The following is a 25,989-nucleotide window of genomic DNA, read 5'->3' on the forward strand; positions in this document are numbered from 1 at the left end:
TTCATTCATTGAAAACAAACCGATCTGAATGAAGTACAAGATTTCAGCAAGGAAACGATGGGGATGTGTGTCCATGAACATCAAGTTTTGCATATAAATGTTGGATGCAGGGGCCCACTATCAAGTCCTTGCTTTGCCTTGTTTACACCTGTAACTTAAGAACGTATGGTAACCTACAAAGCTATGTATGACTGTGTCCTTTCTGTAGGACCACTTCGAGTGCAGTAAACATTAAATACCCTGCTGGAGAGACTGAGACTGAAGAACTCTACCTCAATAGGAAAGGCACTTGCCTGGGTTCTGGTAAACTTAGTTTAAGTGCCTGCTCTAATAGATACATAATTAACCTGTCTGAAATAAAACAGCCTTAACGAGTAAAGCAGAGACCTACTCCAGAATACCCGTTATGCTGAAAGCTGGGACACTAATGTAGGGTACATGAGTGGGATTCAAGTCTTCAGTCTTAGACCTTACCAACGCAGTAGATAATGAGATTTTCTTTTTTGAAATCTTCTAGTTATTCTGGCTTATCCTTCAAAAACTTACTGTATCTTCACAGTAAGTGGTGAAAAATGTAAATCCACTTTTATTTATAAAACTAAATATAATAAATCTTCCATAATTTTCTGTCTTGAAAGATAAAAGGGCTCTAAGTAGGAAAAAAAAAAAAGTTGAAAGTATTTCAAAATGGAATACATTTTGGGAACAGATAGACAAAAAAGTATAACTGAACGTTTTTTCACTTTATGTGTAAAATTCTCTTAGCCAGTGTGGAATTTACTACTGTTCCATCTTATCTCTAAGAAAATGCTTAGAAAATTCAGGCTACATTTTCTTTAAAAGAAAAATGATGAATGTCAGCTTTGCATTTCAAGGATTAATATGATGAAGTAAAATTGTGCCTAAATGTTGTTATACACAATCCAAATTTGTCGATGTTTAGGTGTGGAGTTATAGCAAGTGTGTAGAAAGGTACATATTTCTGCTAAGAGATATTAAGAATTTAGCTTGGGGTGGTAGTGGAGGAGGAGAGTGGGGAGTTTTTGTCTTTGGCTAAAATAGGACCAAAGTTGTATAGTCAGTTATAGTGGTAGCTGTCTGAAATGAAGATTTCCGAACTCAAGAATGAGTTACAGAAGCCTGTGCTTGAAAGCGACACGTTCCCTAATTACCAAGACACATTATAATGTGTTCTGTTGATATCAAAGGATTGTGAATGGAGTAAATACCTATTTAGTTAAACAAGCACTGGAGTGAAATGTGACATTCTCTCATTTGATCAAGGTGGGAAGGGAGGGTGACTGCAACAACGGAAGAAAGGTGCTGGAACAGTGAATGGCACCGATGCAGTAAAAGGTCAGCTGTAAGAAAAAGGCATCTCATCTTGAAGTGAAGTCTCAACTACTCTTGACCCTGGACCAGTAGAGAGAGCATATCTGACATTTATGTGATTCACCACTCTTTTTTTTCTTTTCCCCTCTTGCATAAAGATAAAGCCACATTTCTAAAACAGTTAAGCAGATTTCCACTGTAAGCGTATGAGAGCCTTTATAGGATGGACCCACACTCTAAATCATAGAAATGTGGCCCATTTCTAACAGTCTCAGGCTGAGGGGGTCTTTTTTGAATGCCATGTATATAAAGAGAAGATCTCTTATTTTGTGTTATGTAAGTAGAGGGGCTATTGCACCATGGGTCAAACATAGGCTATTTTTCTTTAATTTAAAAAGAAACCCAAACTTGCTGTCTACTATGTTATTATTTTGGAAATTATTGGAATGGTGGTTCTGAGACTCTAAAATACATTGCTGTAAGAAATAACAAAAAGGTTTATAAAAAAACAGGGAAGCTTCTGATCCATTTTTTTGAAAATGCTTATGGTTTCTAAGGCAGGTGACAGTAAAAACACTGAAAAACTTGATATGGAACATTATATTTGGTAGAAAGTGCAATCTTTTTGGTTCTAACTAGGCTATTCGCATACTTAGAATTTATACGAGTCATATTTTGACTCTTTCTCTTTCAAATTTTGCTTTTCCTCTCAAATTTCTTTTTGAAAACAACCATAATTGTTATCTTTCAGGTTGTTTACTCTGAACCCTTCCATTCCTAATGCAATTTCATGATGCCCGTGCACACTATCTGGTGCTTGGCTTTTGGCCTGTGGGTAAATATCGATTGCAAGAAAATTTAAGGATGGTGTCCTGTTCAGTTCAGTTTTTCACTGTAAGGATCAGAGAATCTGTAATATTGGCTAAGTAGTGTGCAAACTGATATATTGCAAATGAAAATGTATGTGGTTCTGTGATTTACCAGGTGTTTTGACTTCACATCAATTTTGGGAGACTGTTACTGTATTTAAAGAATGTGAAATGTATTTACTAGGATTTTCTTCCTCAGCCGTGGGGGCGTTGCTTGCATTATTAGAACATTTCTGTACTGCTGCCTGTTATGGGGTGTAACTTGTCATATTATTGACCCTTTTAAAGCACTGCTGTTTGTTTCTGAGTGTGTACTAATGATCTATCTGTGTCAGAATTGTTTAGACTGCCATATTAAAAATAATAAAACCGAGAAAAAGAGCTAGACAGTCTAACAAAATCTGCTGTTTGAACATTCGTGTGTGTATGTATGACTTTAAAAAACTTTCTGCTTAATAAATTAATTTAATTACATTTTTAATCCAAAATTTATTACTCTATTAAAAAAAATTGTGGAGAAAAGACTTCCAATGCTAAATCAAGAGAATTTCTGTCATCTAGTTATGCAGATGCTTGTATATTAAGAATGTAGGTGTCATGTATTGCTTCAGTTGAAGGGTGTCAATACTTCTTAAAGAATATAAACTCTGCTGTCTTGTCACATCATTAGGTATCTTATTACTTGCTTTGTTAACAAATAGCGTATTCTGTCTCAGGGCTTGATTATTTTTTATAGTTCTTAACTAGCAACTTTAGTTCAGTTTTTCTTCAATATAAAAATACTTGATACTGGTTGGGATGGGGTTTGTAAATAAAACGTAATACATTTTGCTAGGTAGATTGATATAGTTGGAAAATCCAGACAAGCTAATAAGTGCATCTAATAGTAATCTTTGAAAGGATAAATTGTATAGTTCATTTATACGTAATATGGAGTAATATGCATTCTTTCCACCATCACAACTTGGCAAGAACTCTTTATGATAAATAAAAATTACAAGAAGAAAAGGTTGCAGTTGTCCTTGTGGGCAGAACAGGGAGTTATAAGATTAGTGTAAAAAAGTGTTCAGTGCACTGGATTTGCTGATCTGAGGGTAATGTAGCTTGGCCATAGGAAGACTGATGAAGTTACAGCATGTGTCCACTGGGATGGAGATAAAAAGATAATTCTATTTTTGGAAATATGTCTATAATAAACAGAGCAGGCTAAACAGGTGGAACAGATGTGGTAGTTTTTATTTAAAAAAAAAAAGAAAAAGAGAAAAAAAGAACAAATCCAACCCCAGTATGATAGTCAGTGCTTTGTTTTGCAAGGTAATTGCAATTTGAAATCGAATAAGAATTGGTGATGAAGAGCAATAATAAATCAGCAGGCAGAATTTTCTACATTAAATAAAAGAACAAGTACAGTTGCAGTAGGGTATATCCTAAATTATGAATAGAATTCTAATTTCAGCACTCTAGAATGCATTTTTAGATCCAAGCTGATTGCATCATGGGACAAGAAAATACGGGTAGTTACCAACATATGGAAAGTTATTCTAAAGGAAACAGAGTAATTATTTTAGGCATTTTACCAGATGGTTTGTCATCTAAAAACTGCTTTGCTTTGCTTTTATTTTTCTGACTTTGCAATCAAAGTGTGGACAGAAGGAATGTATCCTGAAGAAATTTAGGAAGGGATAGTGCCATGCTTCAATCTGCTAGTAATACTGGCCTTCTGGTTTCCAAATATTTACCTGGCAGATCTCTGTACGCGTTTGTGGTGGAATATGGCTTTATTTTTTATGTGGTAGATGCCACAGCAAGGAGTTACAGGCATGCCTACAGCACTGCTTGCTGTAATTCTACTGGCTTATGAGGGAGGAGGTTTCTGTGTTTAGCCGTTCAGTTAAGATAGCCAAATTTTTTTTTTATTGTTGCATTTCAGACATAAATAACATTGTCTGTGTTCTGCATAAGACTAGAATAATTATTTTGCATTATGTGTTTCTGTGGAGTTAGAAAATATGTAAATATTTCAGTTCTTTTTTTACAAATCACGATGTGAGGAAGTCATAATTCAGGCGGTCTAAAGGTTGTTGTTCCTTTCCTTTTTATGTTTTCAGGAGAAGGATTCTGTGCTTTATCAAGATTCAAATCCTGTTTGAGATCATAAATTAAAACGAAATTGCTAATTATTTTGTCCTTACTTGGCATTTTTGTGTGCAAGAAATTATTCCTGAATGTCGTCATAAAATATGCAGTCTGTTCCAGTAAAGGCTAATAGAAAAGTAACAGAAGTGTGACAAATCAAGCTGGAAATGTATTGGCAAAGCAATGTGACAAAGCTTGTGCAAGAGCTACCTGCTTTTTTCTTACCTTTCAGTCTCTCACTTTTTCCAAATTCAGTACTAATCCACAAGCCCAGGAAGACAAAGATCCCTTAAAATTTCTCTGGCTTCCAGCTTGCAGGCTTCTCTTTACTCTCTGAATCTATTGAGGGGCAGTGTGACTAGCCAGAACTGAATTGACATTTAACCTGAGTGTACGTAGTCACTAAATTCCAGTAAAACTCTCTTGGGCCCTAGTTCATTCCCGGTAAGCTGTTTTTTGAAATTAAAAGAATTAAATAGAAGTGATGCTTTTGGAGAAATGACAGCTTTGAGTATAATTAAGTATTACATTTTGTGTATACCTGTGTTTTAAAATACATTTGTTCCGGCTAATTATTTATGCAGGTGTTGACACTTTGATTTGAAGCAGCACATTTCACTGCATGCGTTGTGCTAGGCTTTCTAGTGATCTGTCCCTTTGTTCCATTTGATATGGCAAAAGCAGATAGTGAAGCAGAATTCAATCTTGCTGAAAGCAGTAATGAGCAAAATGGTTTATCTGATTTAAATGGGAATTTAATGTTTCATTTACTCTTTTTTGTTGTTGCTGTCACAGAAAGTTAGTGATTTGGCAAAGGAGACCATAAGAATAAAAGAAACATTTTATGTACTCCTGTATCTCTCCATCCTTGAGGCTTTAAACATCATTTCAGTACCATTTCACAAATCCAGGCCTATTTCTTTTAAGGAGGAAGACCATGAAGATTTAGTTTATATCTGGTTATGGTAGTCTTTTTCTTTTGATTTTTAAGACCTTAAATGCTATTTTGCTTCTGTCTCCCCCCTGACCTCCCCCATCCCCCCCATCCCCCCTTTTTTTTTTTTAAACCTGTATTTGGTCCTGGAATTCCAGGAGGTATTGATAGAGGATGCATGTGAGGAACAACTAACAAAAATTGACTGGAATTTCTCCTGATCAAATGCAGGAACGTTGGGATAATGAATTGGTTACTGCCAAGAGGCATTGATGCTTCCAGATGAGCTTGTAATTAAGCAGCAGATCATTTGAGCAAGAAGAGAAAATTGTATGGATTTGGTAAACTAGCGAAGCAGACTGTAAAGTTGTAAAGGAGGGATGCTTTTTCTTCAGCCATTTTTGGAGGGGAGGGTGGATTTCACAAGCTTAAATACAGCAAGAAATCTTCAAGACTGACTTGGAAGCCAAGTATCCTAGTGTAGCCTGCACAATGGAAAAGGGATTTTGTTCACATGCTGTTGTTTTTCCACCAACTGTACTTCTTTTTCTTTCATTTTCATCTAGTAAAGTGGGTTCATGTATGAAATCTCAGTGCCTGAGTGTTAACTGACTTCATGTCATTTCATTATCAGAGGTAAACGGTGAGCTAAAGAAGTCCACAGTGAAATTATCTTTGAGGATGTATGAGTTTCTCCTGAAATGTGCATGGACATTTGGATGATGGTGTCCTCCAAATAAGATATTAAAGAGATGTTGGGGATACATTTGAATGTGTGCTTAAGAATTTGGACCCAGAGAGACAATATTAAAACTGGACCCAGCAAATCAAATGCTACAGAAACCCAGGCTTCATTATGAAGTGTTCAGCATGTTTGTGAATATCCATCAGAACTGTATGGAAGATGTCAGTTGTTGACAGATTAATTCCTAATACTTATTAGGCAGGATAACTATTTTCTAGGATATTTATTTATTCTGTAATTTGGAGTCTTATTTTGATTTTGCAGCTGACACATCTTCACTCAAGGATGCAAAAATACATAAATGCCCATTGCTCATTGGTGGCTCAGTTCCACTGCATGTTTGATCATTGGTTGGATAAAAAAAGATCAAAACAGGAGGGTCTAAAAATCTGTAGTCTTTAAGGATGTAGTTGGAGTAGATGTCCCATGATGGTACTGCAGTTATAATATATTTTACCATTTATAGAGAACTTACAGAAAATTTGAACAAGAAGCAGTAGCGGGGTATGCTGGAGAGCTTGCAAAAAGCTTTCTTGTGAAAGTGAGCAACAGCCTGATTTTTCCAGAACAGGAGAGAGATGGGGCTAGATCATTATCAGATTGTTTCTGTTCCAAACCATAGGTCTCGAGTCGTTCTAAAAATTCTTTCTGCTGTGTGTCCTGCAATAAATGGACTTTTGTATTCCTCCTACATATTTATATTGTATGTAAACGTAATGGAAAGCTTATATGGTATACGTGCATAAATAACATTTTTGGCTTTAGGTTTAGAATTTAACTTTTTTCCCCTCTGTCTCTTTAGACTAACATTTCAGAAAGTAGTACTTGTGCTACTTGTGCTTTTTGTTTTAATGTAAACAATTGATATTCTATGAGTATTTTGCAGTGAATGCTGCAAGAACACATCCTTAGGTGGAGATTTCAGGTTAAAGATATAGCACCAAGTCTAGCAAATATTTAGTGCTGACTCATTTTTTTAAAATGTTTGCATATTCTTATGTAAAATACTTGTATTCTTCTGTCCTTGTAATACAAATCTATTTCTTTGGGCTAAAGAACTGTAGCACTAGTCGTATCTCTCCCTCTATTTTATCTGTAACTCAGCCTCTTGTTGCAATAGAGATAAGAATCTGAAACCCATGATTCATCATCTTTAATATTAGAAAACCAGACTTATTCTGTGACTAGATGTTTTGATCAATTAATACTTCTTTCTCTTGTATTGTCAAAATATGTTTTTGTGTCTCCTGGTCAACTTCTCTTAGCATCTTCTCTTCTTGCTCTAGACTCTCTCCCCCAGTATTTATTTCCTACCCTATTTGAGAGTCGTCCCCCTTCTACATTAAATAAGAAATTACTTGACAAAAGAACTTTTTATTTAGATTAAAAAAAAAAAAATCTTATTTCTCAGAAAAATATTTTGTGTCTTTAATTCAAAAGGAATTTCTGTAAGGCAAAAGGCAAGTGTGTTAATGGGAAGAGGTTTGCCAGGATTATTGGTTAATCACATCATGGTTTTCAGGTTTTTTTTGACTTTCAGTGGAATCTTGAAGGAACACTGAATCTGAAAGGTTTTCTGGGCATAAGGAAGCAAACCAGAAGCAAGACAAATGAAGAGAAAATTATTTTCATGACTTTTCTTTTTCTTGTCCATGTTTTTGTTATCCTTTTAACTACTTAATTAAAACAATTTTTGAACCAACTAATAGTGAGGGAACAGGGTCTAATGACAAAATTTATACCACAATGAGGTTATGTTGTATTTGCAAAATGGTAAAACACAACATTAAGAATCTTATCGTACTCCATTGCAATTTCTGTCCTCAGAGGGAATGGAAGTTGTGTAGTGTCTTAAAATATCATGTAACCTGACACAATAAGATACGTAGGATATAGCACAGCAGGGATTTAATGAGATTTTTTTTTTCTGTCCATCACCAGAAGCTTCCTGCAAGGCATGCCCATAGCAGTGGTTTAAAGTTGTTACATTTCTTTTCCTATCTTTTTTTTTTTTAAAGTTTGTTTTAGGATAAATGTATTTGCTGAAGGTCAAGGACAAAATATTGATGCAAGATGCGTATGTGTAGTTTTCAGTAATTTAAAAAAATATTTGACATTTGTCAAAAGATGTTATCTCAACCCATGATGTAAATACATGCATGTACAAATTGAATTTTATGTCAAGTTGGATGCGCCCCCGGAGATCTACTATTGTGCAAAATGTATTATACTGTTTTGCTATTTGTAGACTCAGTGTATGGCTGCCTGTTCACGTTTCCTAAATCACCATCTTTCAATACAATTACACTAGGAAAAGTAGCATTTTTAATATCATGACTAACACTTATATCTGAACTAAGCATTATGAGTGACAGTATGCAAGTGCCTCACTAATGCATGTGACTTGGAGGCAATATGCAGGGTGATAACCCCAGAAGTAACCTAAAATTCTTTTATAGTAGCAGGAAATACTCCCTTGAATTCTTGTAGCTGTTTCAAAAGGAGGCAAGTGCTTCAGCCCCTAAAAACCTGATAATCTGGAAGAAAAGAATATCCACAAACACTTCTGCTTTCCTCTGGAGTGCTATCAGACACTCTTGTGTGTCTTGCTACCCATTGTATCATAAATCAGTATGGGAGAGTACCTTTCAAAAGCCCTGATGTTTGCCACCAAAAATGAATGCTTTGTTATAAGAATTAATGGAATTTTGCAAAAAACCCACAGAAAACTATTAAAAATGGAAGGATGCATACAGGAGTCTAATAAAAGGCTGCTAGAGCTGTCTGCAGGAAGTAGAATTCTGCTGCTATTGTCTTTGTCTTCAATACAAAGCTTCCCAGCATGATTGATCAGATCTGCAAATCCTTACCCTCCTGATTCGTGTGGGTAGTCGCCATCATGTATCGTACATATGTGCAGGAGAATGGTGATGTACAGAACCTCAGAGGGTCTGTGTCTAAACCAGTAAAGGCAATCAATTTTGTCCTTGAATAAAGTGAATAGAGAGTTATGTGTCACATAGACAGAAAATGATATATAGTGGCAAAACAAATGAGGGTCATTGTTAGAGTTGGTTTTAATATTTAGATTGCTATGATGAAAGAACCAGGGAAAAGAGCAGGTAATATCACTATACCAGTATATAAATCCAAGGTATACCTGCATCTCTGGTACTCTCTCCCCACCTCAAAAAGGGACAGTGAATGATAACAAGGTATTTAAAACAACTTTTGAATGTCTAGGATTTTTCTTCTTCAACTCTTTTCCAAACACAGTTGTGATGGAAGTCTCTAAAATCATGAGTGATGTGAAGAAGAGAGCAACATACTTGCTAAATATCACAGGATAAGGAATAGGGACATATATTAAAATTACCAAACAGAAAATTTAAATCAGACAAAAGGAACACTTCCTCATTCAACACAGAAGTTCTACAGTTTAGTTATTGCCATAGAATTTTTTTAGATGCCATGAAGTATTGCTGAGTTCAGAAAAAGATAAATCTAATTAATAGCATCAAAACATTAAGGGACTGGGCCAATAGACATAAATTAGTATTGGCATTATTAGCTAGGACAGCAGATTTGAAGTCATTCAAATAGAGTAATAAAGGATTTGGAGAAGTAAAAAAAATATGGGGAATGATCTGTGACATAAGTTTCAACTTGTCTGGATACAGACTAATTCATGAGGGTAAACCATCAAAAGAGAAATTTGTATGAGTGAGAAAAATTGTAGAATGGTATTGCTTAAAAAAATACACTTGTTTCTAGAGTTTATAGTGGACAGCGAAATGACAGTGTGCACGCTGTCATTTTTTGTAGTATAGTTTGATGACAGATATAAGGTCATTTGATATATGACCTCATGAACAAAATTCATAGGAGAGCTTATTTAGGTCACAGCCCTGCTTTCCACAGTGCTAGAAAAATGGGCTGTAAAGTATTGTATCTGATTTTGTAGATTCCAGTGTTTAGACCAATTGAAAGAGAGACTGAAGCAAAAAAAGCTCTGTAATAATTTATGCCCTAAAGGGACAGGGCCCCTTCATTTGTGCCATTTCATCTAGAGGGGGCACAAATCCTGTCATTTCTTTCAGGAACTGTTCATTAATATTGTAATGTATTTGGCAACAGCTATGGACTTTAGGGCAGATTTAGAATGATAGATGATGAGTTTATTGCTGGGCACTAGTTTGCTGAAACTCGACTCGTTTTACCATTTCTACATGTATCTTTCCTCATGTTGAATGAGTGTGCATGGCATCCTGGAGACACCAGTAAGATATCTTCCAACTAGCAACTTTCTGCTTGGCATCTCAGATGTGACAGGGATAAAAAAATAGTAAACACACTGAGGAGTAATTCTCCTATTTGTAATGACAGGCTCCCTGTAACTTGCTGCAGGAGACCTCAGATTGCATGCCACTGTCAGAGAAGTGGGCTAAACACCAAATTTCTATTTCCCTAGACCTAGAGATTTTAGAGATGGTTTCCTGTTGGAATTCTCCTAGCCGGAAGGCACAGTCCTCTGCACTAAAGAAATGAAAAGTCTGTCTATATAACTGAAAGTTGTGAGAGTGAGCGAGAAGCTGAAATTACAAGAAAATAATCAAAACCTGACATTAGAAGAATTGTATTGGCATAGGCTAGAAAGATAAAACCCTGAACAATTGGTACTGTATATGTCATGGGAACAATGATCATCCAGTTTATTTCAATACAAATCTTAGAAGGTCTGTTGGACCACAAGATAAACTTGGTTTTAAAAAATAGCTCCAAAAAGGTTGTTATATTAACTGGGCAAAACAGCTGTTTCAGAGGACATTAAAAGAAGCACTGCCTCTAGCCACTGAATATAAAGACCTATTTTATGCATCTGAAGATTGGCTTATTCTCAATGTTCAGGCATATGCTGCTGTTGTCATACCTTAACAAGTTACTGTGTGTTAGCTGCCATGAAGTAACTGAGTTCACTCTTCGCCTATCATAAAATGTGAGATAAAACGTTGTAGTTTAAACTGCTTTCACAGAGCAAAAATCACAGGGGTGGAGAGTGTGACAATGGGAATGAGTGTCAACAAGAGTGAGTGATGGTGTTTAAGCAAGGAGGAGCAGGGAAATTTTGGACTTTTATTTCTGTTCCTAACATTGTACAAATATTTAATCCAATTACTTCTTGCAGTAAAATGATAAATTCTTCAGGGATTAGGAACGGGATGTTGATTTGAAACTCTTTGGACATTGCTCTTTACGTGCAGGCAGGTGCTTTTTTATGAGATAAAGACGCTGACTTTTCTATACTGCCTCCGACCCTGTCTTAAAAGAAAAAAAATCACTTGTGACCAGAAAACTGTTTAGGTTCCCAGTCCAAGAAGGAAGGCTGTGAGTCCTTGTCTGCTGTAACAACCAGAGAACTGAAGGCAGCTACTTCACACTGGCATCCCTTTACACTGATTCTCTTTAGATGTCGTTGATTATATTAAGTACTTGATGTGTAAGCCCCAATAACTATATTAAAAAGGCAGCATGGTCTTGGAATTCTAATCTGGAGCCCAAATGATTAAATTCAAGTATATATTAATATAAAGAGGAAAGAGTTTTTAAAATAGCCATCATGAGGCGTAACTTAATCCAGCACAGCAATATGGAGAATACATATTGAGAGAATGTATTCGCAATTTTTTTCATCTTTCTTTCAGTATTTCTCGAACTAGACAATATTTTAACTTTTGATCTGGCAGGATGTTTAAGAAATAAGAAAAAAGTCAGGAGACCACATACCTGTAATTTACTGTGTTGACAGTAGTACTGGATGGAGTGCAGTAATGTTAGTTGTAATGCTGGTTAGTTGAAAGTGCTGGAAGACCTATATAATGCTCATCTATTTGACCAGGTGCATAAGCGTTTTCTGTTTAAAGATTGCCAACTGTCTCGGCTGGCAAAATATCTCCTTTCTGATGTATTGTGGCTTGAAATTATAACTAGTTCTTCTTTCCAAACTCCCCAAATTTTAATTCTTTTTTCATACTTCATTTGGAAAATGTGGCATCAGTGGACAGCTGATTCTATCCCATCTCCTAGATACCTTATGGATGCGTTTATTATCTTTTCCTGTTTTCACAGCCTCTTGTGGGCAAAAAGCTATGAGAGTAGCCAGTAGTCACATCTGTTGAGTTTTTCAGGATTTCCTGTGGTGTTGATGGTTCAACTGCGTAGTTTTACTGCACAACTCACTGTGTTACTCAGTCCTCCTCTTGTTCTTACAGCAAAATAGGCACACAGTTCTTGTATCTCACCTAGAAAATGTCTGAAGCCTCGGACTTCTAAATCAATAAATGCCATGAGTACTTGAACTAATGAAGACTTGTTTTATGTGAATTTGTGTCTTGAGGTTGATTGATGTTGATGCTAAAGAAAATGAGAATGCTGTTGCTGTTCCTGTTGTTGAACTATGTAAGGGTGCTCTGTCTTGTAGCTAGCTTGCTGTATAATAAAGTGTGAGTTTATGCTGTGGTCTTTTTGCCAGTTAGAGCACTTATGGAGGCTTGATCTTCTATCTGGTTGGTTGTTCATGCAATGGAAGTAAAAGAAGTTGAATTATTTTTGAGATCTCTAGAAAGCTATCAAATCTGGTTTGTTCACTGGGGTAAAAATTTGTAATGGGGGACAGACACATAGATTGTGTAAAACTTGGCATACCTGAATAGAGGCTATAGCGTGCTGTTGTTTTTAAAACAGCTAAAAATTTAGGAATTCATGATCTTATTACTTTCAGTAGGATAAGTAATTTCTTTAGTCAGTTTTGAAAATCCCAGTAGCAGATTGTTTGGGATTTTTTGTTTCATAAAGATAATTTGAACTGTATTCCTCCCTGGGCTAGTCCTGATCTCATCATAACTCAAAGTATTCATGGCAGAACTTTAAGATTTTGAAATAATGTTATTAGCCTTGGATTAGACTGTGACCCATATGCTTAACTTCAAACTTAAATTAATTAGAATTAATTAATCTTTTATTTAAAAGAATCCTTTAAAATCTTTTGCATGTAAGTTGGAACACTTGCTTGTTTGTTTTTTATAGAATACTACATGTCATTTTTTAGGTCAATTACTGACTTCTAGAATAATATAAGGGAGTATATTTACTTAATTTCAGCTTCTCACAAGTGAATAATGTATTTGAAACTAGCAGAAAGTTCATTCTGGAAATAAAAATGTTATGAATTTTCATATCATTACATATCTTAATGTCCTATCATAAAAATATTTTGTGCACCCTACTGTTGCTCAAGAAAAAATTACTTCTAAAAAGGGAAAATGATATTAGGAATAAAGACACTATAGATAATTCTTTCACTGTGTGATGTTTTCATAATGAAATAACAGCATAAGATCTAAACAAACAAATGTATTGTGTTACTGTAACAAATTTAATGCTTTGTCTTCAGAATTACCCTCTAGTTTTACCACGAGTAGTAAGAGTGCCACTGGGGTCCCATTTAACAATTATACTGTAGGTTGCCAACCCTTACTGAGAGTGAAATGAGATGCTGCTGCAGTAAAAAACCTCAATGCTAATCTTCACAGATCTACTGGTACTTCTTAGATCCTTTCAGTTAAGTAGTTGACCTATCTGCAAGATGGGTATTCTGACTTCATATTGTTTTTAGAAAGCATCTTTGCTAAGTATGGGTATTGCTGAAAAACACAGTAAGTTGACTTAGCTTGTCTATGCTTGAAATGTAATATTAAATCCACTATATCTAGACAAATATCAAATAGTTTGAATGGCCTTTCCCAACAGGATAAAGAAAAACGTAAAAAAAATTAAAAAATTTAAAATAATCTGATGCAAAAAGCTAAGAAAAACTGTAAGGTGCTTCTCAATTATTTATGTATGTGCTTATGTCTAGCAGTACTCTGTGGTTAGTGTGAAGTAGATATTTTCCTTTTGTTGAGGGAGAGGGAAAGTTATCTCAATTTATTTTGTAGTTACTTCAGTGTGCCTCGAGGTAAGAATGTGCCTGAGGCTAGGTAGAGCAAAGCAGTTGATGTATGGTAACTTATTATGCAAGGGTAACTTAGCCATTTGCTGGAGCTCTGTTTTTAAAATCTATCATGCTGTTTAAAATTTGCCTTGTTATGTTTGCTGGTTTTTCAAATAGATTTGGGCAGCCATGCTTTGGTTCTCAATTAAACAGACAATTTCTTTAGGCATTTTTTTTGCTGCTTCACTGAAGTAAAGAAAATGTTTTATATCCATTTATTACATTCACTGGCAGTTTCATTACTCTGAATATTCAAAACTCATAGAATGAGAATGGCAGCTTGGAAGCAGTCCAAAATGCTCATAGTTAATGGTGTTTCAAAGAATCATGTTCTGAATTATCTGATAAAGGTTGCACTTCTTTATTAGATTTATTGATGTCTTTCCTGATGGGTTAGGGCATTGAGTGGAATTGCTAAAGGAAAACAGTAAGTGTTTACTTCTAGAAAAAAGTTGCTTACATTGTAGTTTCGGTATGATATAGTTCTTAGCATTAGCCTTCTAAATCTTGATTAATTCCGATTCTGTGTTGCAGTTTGTACTTAGTTTCTAACAACTGAAACTGATGTGGCTGCCATATGAATGTTTTATGTAATATATAAATGTTTTGTCCTGCTTACATTGTTTTGAGGGATGGGAAAGAAAGCCCTGGTTGCTCTGGTTCCAAGACCTCTGTATAAAGCACTTTCTATTACTTTGTGGCCTGAACCATTCTTTAAAGTTCCTGATACCCAGGGCTCAAATTGATGTAATTCATAGCATATGGGTACTTTTTAGTATGAAATAGCACCATACTGGCACAGTTGTTTTTGTTTTTTTTTTCTCCTGACAAATTGTGACATTCCGATTCCTGTATGAACTGGCTGGTATCTGACCAAGGTGGAGGTGGTCACCGCCCCCTGTGAGGCAGTGTTTCACTACGACATAGTACTAGTTCTCCACACGTGGTAGAAGAATTACTTACCAAGAGCGTCCTTAAACACAGAGGCAAAAGTAGTTGCAGGAAGCTTTTCAGTAGCAGCCATTTAAGGTGGAGATACCTATGTGCACCACGGTGCTGATACTGGTTAATTTTTACATTCTCATGAGACAAAATAATCTCATTCATCCTCTCATAATCACAGTGTATTAGCCACTCTTTATTTCTGTTACATTTGGTCACAGTTGGAAAATTAATGTATTCTTCAACGTACTTGTTTTCAAGCAGGTCCTGTTTTGATGAAGAGCATAGTATCTAAACATGCAATATCAATATAATTTTGCTGTCTTTTATGGGTTAATTAGAAAAGATAATTTAGGTTTTTTTTTTTTTTAACTTTAAAGAATCTTTGCTGGATATTTCTCTGAATACTTCTGTTTGTCTGTTGTCTGAGCAAAGAAGCGTTCAGAAGAAACCTGAATAGCCACAGAAAGAAACAAAAGAGGAAAGAATAAGAAAGAAATAAACCTCAAGAGCCACAGGTTACAGATTTAGGCTCGCTGTACAGAGATAGATTTCTTTATTATATTTATTTGTATTTCACTGCTGCTTGAGAGCTCCTATCTACATCTGGGTCTGTGCTTCCCATCCTGAAAAAAATTGCTTTCTAACCAGACAACACAGGCAGTGTGAGAAAGGAAGTGTAATCTCCATTTTACAGTTAGGAAAGAGGTAGAGATAGAGTCTGACTGTTCTCAGGTCACACAGGATGTCTCTGGGAGAGCCAGAAATTGAACCCACATATGTTGCTTGAGTCCCACTGAGTCACAAGACAGTCTTTTCTCAAAATAGAAGAAAATGTATTTACTTGATATACTGATCTCAGTGCTTTTTCTGTGGACACTTTTTGGAACATCTGGAGTTTTTTTCTATTTCGATTCATCCTGTTTTCTTGTCTTTCGTTTCCTATTTTGCATTAATATTTAATGTGTGATAGAATGGGATTTAAAACTTCACTGTGTGAAGGATTGAATGAGGCTGAGTTTAAATAATAGTTTGAACATAATTAAACCATTCTCTCAAAGAGATTACATTTCTAGATAATCTTTATTGCCATTGCTGTGTATAAGATCTAAATCTGTTTCTATCTCTCTTTTCATAAATTGATGCATATGCAAAGATAGTATGATATTTCAGGTGTGCTTGTAAGAAAAAGACTTAATTTTTTTTTTCTACTTACTGTATTAAAACCAAACTGATAATAGCTTAGACTGTAGGTTTCATTTATTTTCTTTCTAAAGTATGCAGAAGTTGATAATTTTTAATGTACTGTGCATAGCTTGAAATTGGCATGTCTGACCCCTTTTCTCTGCTGGTGATATGCCATGGATCTTCCCATGATCTCTTCCTGGAGACCAGTTGTCTGCTTTTGTATTGGGGAATTTCTTCAGCAATGTAGGTGCAAAGCCAGTTTTACTGATTTAAATTTCTCCTGAGATCTGTTTTTACCAGAACACACACAGAAACTAGCTGTCTAAATCCCAAACAGCTAAAGTCACTTTACATATTTGAAAACCACAACATTTTATCTTGTAACTGGAAAAATTATCTCAGGGAGACATTGAAGAGTTGGAAACTTTTGGGCTATGTTGGCTTTTAATATCTGAAGACTGTTTTGGAGGTTGTGCTACTGGACACATATGTAAAATATCAGCCTTTGACATTGTTGTGGCAGCTTGGCTTTGTTAACAGGTTGACATTCACTATATAGAATGGATTTAAACAATTTGCTGAATTCCTAATATGAGGACTGCGTTTACCCTGTTTTTTCTGTGTTTTACTGAAGTCGCAAGCTGGTATAATGTTGTCTGTGATTGTAGGCAACAGTGATAAAAACTGAGCCAAAAGTTAGTTTTGTCCTAACACATCTAAGAGGAGAGTCGCAGGTGGAAGACAGGTTTTGCATAGTGTGTAGGAGCTCATCTATAGCCTTCTTTTTAGGCTTACCATTCTATTTCTTGAAGCTCTCTGGAGGATCTAACTGGACTGTCTCCAGGTAGAACAAGTAGAACCACTCTGAAGAGATGCTGAGTGAGCATTAAATGACAAATTGGTGTCACCACAAGGAGTAAAGGCAGAAAGATCTTGCAGATTTACACCCTGCAGTGTTTTATCTTAAATGGAAACCTTAGGAAACAATTGGACTGGCTGGCAAGCAATCTATGTTTGTGAGTGTGATTCTTAAACAAGCCTAGTGTTTATACCATATTCAGTCTGCCTTTGGAAATTTAACTGCAATGTGAAGGGCACCTTGGTATGCATCTAAGGATTCTATTGGAAAAATACTCCAAAGATTACAACTGTCCAGGCATATGGAATAGTAATTGCATGCAAATACATTATATGATTTTTAGCTCAGCTTTGTCAGCTGCAACTGCTGACTCTGCCTATTTAGTCCATGAATGTATTATGAAAACAGACAGACTGTTAAATGGAGAAATAGTGATGAAAACAAGAGACCTAGATACTAAATATACTTTCTTAATCAAGATTATTGAAATTCTACACCTAAAAAAAAAATCTGGAATTTTTTAGTAGCAATTATAAGGTGTTCTTATTTAATCATGGGCTATATGGACACATATTACTTGCTTCCTCCTTTTCTCTGTGCAACAGTGTTTTAAAATACTGTGAACTTCACAAGGAATGGCTAAAAAAGGAGTCTTTTACTTGTGTACTCACAGTATACTTATGTTCAGCTCTCAGTTATGAGACCAAGGATGTTTACTTTTCTCTGTGAGCTTCAAAAGTTTGTTGAAGGTTAAGCCTTGAAATTTTGCTACCTTTTAATTCTGATGTAGCCATGCTGTTCACTGTGTCAAGATGTTTCTCAAAGCCCTTGCTAACCATTGGTGCCACCTTGGAGAGGACTAGAGGAACCACAGAAACATCACAACCAACAAAAATTAATACGTTTTATTTCCTTGTCTCTTTTTAACTGTTAATTAAAATGAACTTTCTTTAGTTCAACAGAAAACTTATGTGCACAAAGGGCATTGATTTGTTTTTGATAGGATTACTGAAAGAAAAATGAGCTTTAGAATTAACAGTAACTGAGAAAAGGGAATGGTAAGTTAAAACCCTGTGGAGTACTTCATAAAACTCAATTCTGAGAAAGTGCATGGCTGAAGTTCTACATCTACACTCATCTTTTTTTATTCTTCATCTAAACCAAACAGTCTTAATTATTTTCACTTCCACTGCGTGTGGAAGGTTAGTGGCGATTCAAAAGGCACAAGGCGTTCTTCGGTGCGTGGCATGGGCAGCAGTAAGCTGTGCATGTCATTAAGCACATCTGTTTCCAGTCAAACAAGCTCAAAACAGTTTACAGCAGATAACGTATCACAGAGCACTTTTTATTATTTTGCTTGTAAAGTGAATGGATATATTCACTGAGGGGATAAAGTGCCCTTTGTGATTGTTTGAAAAAAATTTTTTTTTTCTTGTTACTAGGTTTGCAAATAATAACCTTAACGTTTTAGGTGTGATGAGAACAATTAAATTCCTCAGAATAGAATAAATGCTGATTTTTTAAAAATAAAAAATGGGTTAATGTGAATTTGGATTAATTGTGAAAGAATGAGTAAAGAGCTTATCCAACAATAGGATAGCAGCATGTCTTTGAAACTCAGATCTAGTCCAAGCAACTAGAACATGAAAAAACTGTTGCAACCAATTTTTGACCTGGGCTTTGTTCACACGTCAACACTTTTTATCTTCAACACTCTTAAAGGAAAAGGAAATTTCTGTGAAAATCTCTGCTGCTTGGCAGTGGGAGCAAGCTTAAAATGTAATTGACAAACCATAGAACAGAACTAGGTTTTGTTCCTTCCTGGAAATTTTTCTTTTCTTTTCTGTCACTTAAAAATTATTTTGTGGAGAAGCAATCTAGAAATTGTTCTTTGAGAGCTTACATATTCTGTTGATTTGCAAGAGAAAGACTTTAAGGAGATAAGTCCATCTAATCATTAAAAGCCATACTTCCTCGACACTTGCTATATTAAGTTTATATAAAGTTACTATATAGTTGAGTTTTAAAAATGAAGAAGAGTCAGAGCTTGACCCTGATGTCTAATGTGTCACCTGATATGTATGAGATGTGTCCCCATGCAAAGTAACTAACATTCAGAGCTATAACCAAACCACAAGATAAATGAGTAGACCTTATATTTTGGACTGTCTTCCATGGCCTCTAACTCTTCTGCATCGGTCAGTACAAAATCTGACATTCATCATTAACTGTCTCCAAAGTTAACTTTCATAATAATGTTTCCTCTGTTTTCTGTCCAAAAATGTTACAGAGGCTAGGGTATAGAATAATTCCAGCCAAAAAAAGAATTCTAGCTGAGGTCAATAATAGTACTGTTTTATATAAGAAAGTGTAGTACTAGGATTTGGTGTCCCTGACATCAGGCCTTTGAACTGATGGAAAGGTAAAATTCCTAGTGTACACCCAATACTTGTTTTTATGACATTAATGATATATAAACGCTATGTAATTCTTTTGATAATTGAAACAAATTTTTAATAATAAATGACTGGTGCTTTATTGAGAAATATAATACGAAGCATTGCTTATGCAGGGAAGGACTGGAATGTTGTACAGGGAAGAACTGGGTAACCTTTCAGACTGGAGCACTTTGGTGAAATTTGCATTTAAAGACTGAGAAAATGTCAGTTTCCAGTGATGGGTTATCACTTTGATGTGAAGACATATCAAGGGAACTGCCTGGCTGGCTTAGCTGGTCAAACGATGGCAGTGAGTCACCAGTGTGATTTAGCTCTAAGGCAAACGTTTCTTAAGTAATATCAAAGAAGCTATTTCCAGGACAAAAAAAAGTATTGATGCATTTGCGAAAGGCAGTGCTAAGCTTTGGCGTCTAGGGTGCAAAAATGAATGGAGGGCTTGTCCTCCACAAGAAGTCTGGGCAAGTATGGCTTATTTAGTCTATGAGATGAAACTTGAGAAGAGTTTGTAGATGTAGTCTGTAAATACATTACAGATGTAAACATCAGCATAGAAGAGGGGAAGTGAGTGATGACATAAGAAACTGAGTACAAACTAGCTGTCGATAAATTTAAGCTAGACATTAGCTAGGCAAGCCTAGGACAGGATTTTTCCTACATTACTGAGCTCAGTCTTGTCCTATACTATTACAGATGCTGTTTTAAAAATAAGCATGTTTTTGCCCCAGCTTTCTAAGTCCTGTTAGAAAGTTTTCAGCACCAGAATGAATCAGATTCTGAAACTGCTGTCCACTAAACGAAGTGTGGGTAAAAGGCCCAGCTGTTTTAAAATGGAAGCCGTGTCCGTGAATAGGATTGTGTGATCTGGTTAACTCCGACAACACAGACCTGCTTCATGACCTGGTGATCTGTACGAGTTCTGTGCCCCATTCCTATTCCTGTTACTGCATTAAATTTCTGGATGTTGTTTTCCCTGGATAGGTTACTCTTTTAAGACTGTTTTTGAAAATTCCTGATTATGAACAGTGGCCATGTTCCTTCTTCATGTTTATCACTTTGCTTGAATGCGTCAACAGTGAATTAGCATGAAATGGTCTGAGAAAAGTGGTTAACATAGATTAATCTATATTCTTCTTTAATCCTTTGAATTTACTTCCTTGACAATACATCAAAGATGAGCTTGGTTCATAAATATGTTTAGAAGATAAGTACAGGAGGGCAAAAGAATCCTGTTTTATGGTCTTTGTAAAGCTCAAAAATAAATCCTTTATATGCAGTAATTGACCTATACGATATGTTTTTCCCAGTTTGTTTCAGATCCTTGTGCCAGCAACCCCTGTCACCATGGTAACTGCAGCACTAGCGGTGATGGCTACCTCTGTCTCTGTAGTGAAGGCTATGAGGGAACAAACTGTGAACACTCATTTCACAGCCTTCCCGTCTCTGAACGCACAGAGTCAACGTCACCCAGACAGAGCAGACCGGTCTCATCCACCTTGGAACCCGACATTGTTCTTCCTCGTTCAAGAGCAACCGTTACGTTACCTACATGGCAGCCGAAAGCGGGACAGAAAGTTGTAGATCTGAAATGGGACGAAACAGAGGTGAGAACATTCTGCCTAAATGAAAATGCATGGAGAGGAACTTTTAAGTGTTATCATTGTTGGGTTCTCATTTGTGCATGATTTCATGGATGCCTACGTGAGAGGACTGAAGATATGATCTCTGCCTTTGGTTAATATGCTAGTAAAATTAAATGCAAAAAAATTTGATACTTGTTAAAAGTAATGGGCTTAAGTTGGCCAACATGTTGTATTGGATATTTCTTTGAAATGGGATAATATCGTTTCTTCCAGTCGTTTGTATGACACCATACCTCCAACCATCAAATAAATTTAGGAAAACTAAAGCTTAAAGCAGTACCTTTAATATATTTTTTTACTATTTGCAGTTATAATCACATGTTGTTTTGAAAAATATGTGTCCCTGCAGTGTTAAGAAAACACAGCTATTTGAGGATTAAAAGTGGTAGTCAATATATTAAACAGTGCACAACTCTAGAGATGCAGTGATGGTGGAGGAAACTTTTAAACATTTGTTGTATCTCAGTAAAATGACAAACTTAACAATATCTGGCAAAACTACAACTGTAAAGCACACAACACATGATCCTTAAGAAATGTGATCTTTACTTTCTACTGTTTTGTACACTGTGTTATTAGTAATTCTTAGACGTCTTGCATTGACTCTAGTATCTGCAAAAAATAAAGTATCAAAATTAACCTAGTTACCATTAAATATTAATCTTTACATGTGAAAACCAAGTATAGATAGAAAGTATGTTTGCTCACAGACAAAGAAGAATTGATTATTTCTCTCTTGATAACTTTTTCATGTATTAAGTTCATTCTATCACATGACCGTCCTCCTCCCTCCTTCTTTGAAGTCCGTCACTGCAAGGATGATTTATAGTTCTCTTCGCTGTTGTTCTCTTACTTGGAGGTGCGAGACCACTACTTCTGCATATGCTATTCCTACAGCAGTTGGTACTGGAAGTCTCCAGCCTGATCCAGAGATCACTCACCTATAATAATATTATGTATGTGCAAAATGCATCCCAAAGAACAGTCTGCCGTAGAAGTGAGCATCTGTTTTGAGGGTAATGGTAGTGCCTTTTTTTTGGTTTTGTTTGGATCCAAGCACCTAGGGGTAATGAAGCTTGTTGGTGGAGAAATATTATCATTTCAGTAGGCAAAGAATTAAAATCTTTGTGACATCTCTTTCTTAATGAAAAATGCATTGTAAAGTAATTTCATTTGAGTTTATTCAGGAATAAATAGGTAAAACATCACCTGTATCTGTTTTTGAAGTGTTTCAAGGAGTGTGATTCTTCTGAGGTGTTTTTACATACTATGTAGTGAGAAAATGAACAGGCATGAGTTTAATCCTGGCAAAAGTATATTTTTCATCATTGTTTGCTAGCCCCCAAAATTTGTTCATGTTTAAACTCTAACATTTATTTAAATCAATTTTTTCAAAGTAAAAGCAACCTGTATAAAATCTATGTTTGATGTGTTATGACTCTCAAATTATATCTGAGGTACCAGTAGTTATAGGGCTGTATCTCATTTTAGTCAGAGTTCTGGTGGACAATGTCTGGAGAAAAGAGCTTTATTTCTTGGAATTCCATCTCATATATCTGTTATTTTACAGTAGAACATATGTCAGGTGCCAAGTATGGAGTTTGAAGAGAGCACTGAAGCAGAAACAAACAATGATCTGCTTTTATTACTTAGTTTAAATGCAGTGTCATCTCTGCATGGGTGCTCCATATGTCCTGATCAATTAAGGGCATGCCCTTCTCTGTACCAGATCTCTCTCACGTGTCTTCTTCAATCTGTGGTCTGGTATTGTATAAGTAACATTTCTGCCCGGTTTGCATTTTAGGTAGATTCACTAAGCATTTCAGCCAAACAGATCATTCACAAGTGGGTATTTTAATAGCTGAAATTCACCTTTCTGCATGTCTCCTGTTACCTGAGAAATACATATAGGTCATCAATTGCGACTGTGTTATTAACACTAACATGGAAATTACTTGTTACCCTATTATGAAATTACTTGTGTTGGTATGTTTTTAATATGTTGTGATGGGTCTTGTTTTTTTCACACTCTTTCTAGTGTAGCATAATGACCTTCTGTTCTTTGGAATTCATAGTGAAAGAGATGCTTATCCGAAAGAAAGAGATTTCAGTTGCTGATTCAAGACATTGTCTCTGATCTATATTAAACTAAAGAGAGTTGATTTGCCTGAAGGTCAGTGTTCCAAAGCCTCTTTGGTGGAGGCTTCAAGAATAAAGTGTTAAGCAGGAAAATACTGCCTTTCCTCATAGCTTTAAAAGCTTTGCAAAGCTTGATCCTTTCTTGCCCTCTTAAAAGGAAAAAAAAAAGTAACTGTAGGTTTTGTATTGCAAAAATCTACTGTTTTGATCTTCCTTGAGATTCAGAGGCAAAAAAGGCTGCTATTATTATGTGGGTTTTTTTTTTTTTTTTTAAATCTTCCAAGTCAGCCTGTTTCTCACATTATTCTATACTGATACTGCAAGTGAACTAATGTTCTTCATACTCTCTTGTCTGTCTGCTCAGCGAGAAATTTTGCCAGAATGTCTCCAAATGAAAGCTCTCACTGTGTTGCAAGGATGAAGTTTCCATGGAAGCATTTTCACAAATTTTTGGAAACTGAAAAAATGAACACCTGAGAGAAGTAAACTAAGAGAGGCATGATGTATGGTTACAGTTGGACATTTTTTCTGTATTCCTTAGATACTAGGGATATACTTGGTAGGGCTTGCTTGACTGAACCTTCTCGGTAATGTCTGCACCAGCAGACAACTTACAGATGTCTTTGGATACAGGTTCATTTCTTAGAGAGCTCGTGCTATAAGAAATTAATCTTTTCCTGATATGGAAATTAAGGGCTACAAACACAGATCATTGAGATCTTGTCTGTTGGTTTCTTTAGTATAATAGGACTTTATCCTTGTGCTCAGCTGTTGAAAGAGAGCTTTTTTCCCTACTTTGGGCAACTAACTTGTTCCATTTTGCAAGAAGGATACAACTAGCAATCCACGTTTCCCCAGTTCAATGATCTTTTGTGTTACAGTGTAGAAAAGATACATATTAGCCAATAATAGAAGAAAAAAAGAAACCATCTCCTTAATCCTACTCAACTAACAACCAGCAAAGGTATCTGTGTACAAAATCAACTGTAAGAATACCAGTACCGTACTCTTATATATTACTTTTCCTTAATAGCTCTCAAATTTTTTTCAAAGGAAATCAGCAGTATTATTCACATTTTACAGATGGAGACACTGAAGCACAGAGCAGTAAAGTGATTTGCCAGGTGCGCAGCCAGGAATTAGAATGCTAAGCACGTGAGTCCTAGTCTTCTAACCTTTTATTTATACTGCAATACTACTGCTCAGATTCAAGCTTTTGGAACTAGTTATTAGAGGCTACAATAAACTTGTAATTCCCCTTGCAGTGGGGACAGCATTTGTTTTATGTGTGTTCGTAGTCAGTAAATTATAAGCCTTTAAAAGGAGTATGTCTGGGTCAGGTGGAAAATCCTGAAAGAGAGTGCTCCTGCCCTACAGCAATGGAATATGCTTAAGGAATAACTCTGCTTGAAACAGACACCTTTGAATCTTTGCTTTATGAGTTGCTAAATGTTTGTGCATTTTTTGCCAAAGCATGCTACAGGTGCAGAAGGAGGCTGAAACAGAATCATGGAGGAGAGATCCATTTAAGGTTGCTAAATACATAGAAACTCGATCCTTAGAAATGACAGCTTAGGAGAATCTTTAACATGGAAATGGGTGGCGGCTGGAGGAAATATGCTTGCCCTTTTCTTATCATATTTTCTTCGCATTCCTTCTTATGATTGCTGTTGGAGCTGAAGTACTGGAATATGTATACTTCTGGTTTGACTTAGGACAGCTCTTATACCTGTATATAAGATTTGTTTTGGAAACCTCTATTATTTTTCTTTTGTTTTCAGAAAAAGATATACAAACAAATAAGGAAACTGAAGGAAACATAGATTTTGCTAGAATAATCTTAACTTTCTCCTAGAATAAATCTGTAACTTCACTAAATCTCTCCTCTACAATGTTTGTGTATGGAACTTTCTGTACAAACACCATTCTCATAGACAACTTGGGGTAACCATCTCTGGATAGGTGATACCCTTTATTATATTTATTTTCAAAACACACAAAAAAAGTCTCTAAAAGCTCAATATGCTCAAACAAAACTTATGTGAAGTTCACACAAACCTTAGTTTAGTATGTTCCATTCCTAAAAGATGTTTAATGCATAGTCATAAGTACTAGCTTTCCTAAAATCAAAACTCTCGTATCCCCTTTAAGGACAGAAATACCCTATAGAAAATTCTAGTGAGTGCAGTTATGTCAAGCTACTGAAGCTCTGCTTGTCTGAATCTATTATTGGTGGGTGGGCTCAGGACTTTTGGTTATCCAGTGCTGTCTTTAAAAAGTGTCTGGATTCTTAACTACTCCTTCAAGAATCATCCCATCTTGAAGTCTTTGAAAGTCTGAGCAAAAAACCCCGCCTGATGTGTTTACTGCCTTTTGGTGTTTTGGTGTAGAAATACCTATGGCTGACTTGATAGACTTTGGTTAAAGTTTACGTCCTAGCTTACTCTCAGTGACCTGAGCTCATACACTGTATGTAAAGATTTGACTATGTAGAATTTTTGCTCAATGAGCTTGTTTCCACAGTGTTTACCTTTATTATTCAGAACAGCTCCATATACTCTGGAATAAGAAATGACCATTATTTGTTTAAGGAAGTAATATTTATTGAATGACTGTGTCATGGTTTAACCAGAGGGTAGGCAGCTAAGCCCCACACAGCCGCTTGCTCACTCCCCCACCCAGTGGGATAGGGAAGG

The 25,989-nt window shown here is 35.8% G+C and overlaps 1 protein-coding gene across 1 annotated transcript in view; it reads left to right on the forward strand.

The window, feature by feature from the left end:
* DNER (delta/notch like EGF repeat containing) overlaps positions 1-25,989 on the forward strand; it is a 134,376-nt gene that overhangs the window by 31,552 nt on the left and 76,835 nt on the right. The window contains exon 2 of the mRNA XM_030028859.1: positions 20,819-21,115. Coding sequence (XP_029884719.1) covers positions 20,819-21,115 — 297 coding nt within the window. The remainder of the gene's footprint in view (positions 1-20,818; positions 21,116-25,989) is intronic.

The sequence above is a fragment of the Aquila chrysaetos genome, chromosome 10, assembly GCF_900496995.4.
Source record: "Aquila chrysaetos chrysaetos chromosome 10, bAquChr1.4, whole genome shotgun sequence".
NCBI lineage: Eukaryota > Metazoa > Chordata > Aves > Accipitriformes > Accipitridae > Aquila > Aquila chrysaetos.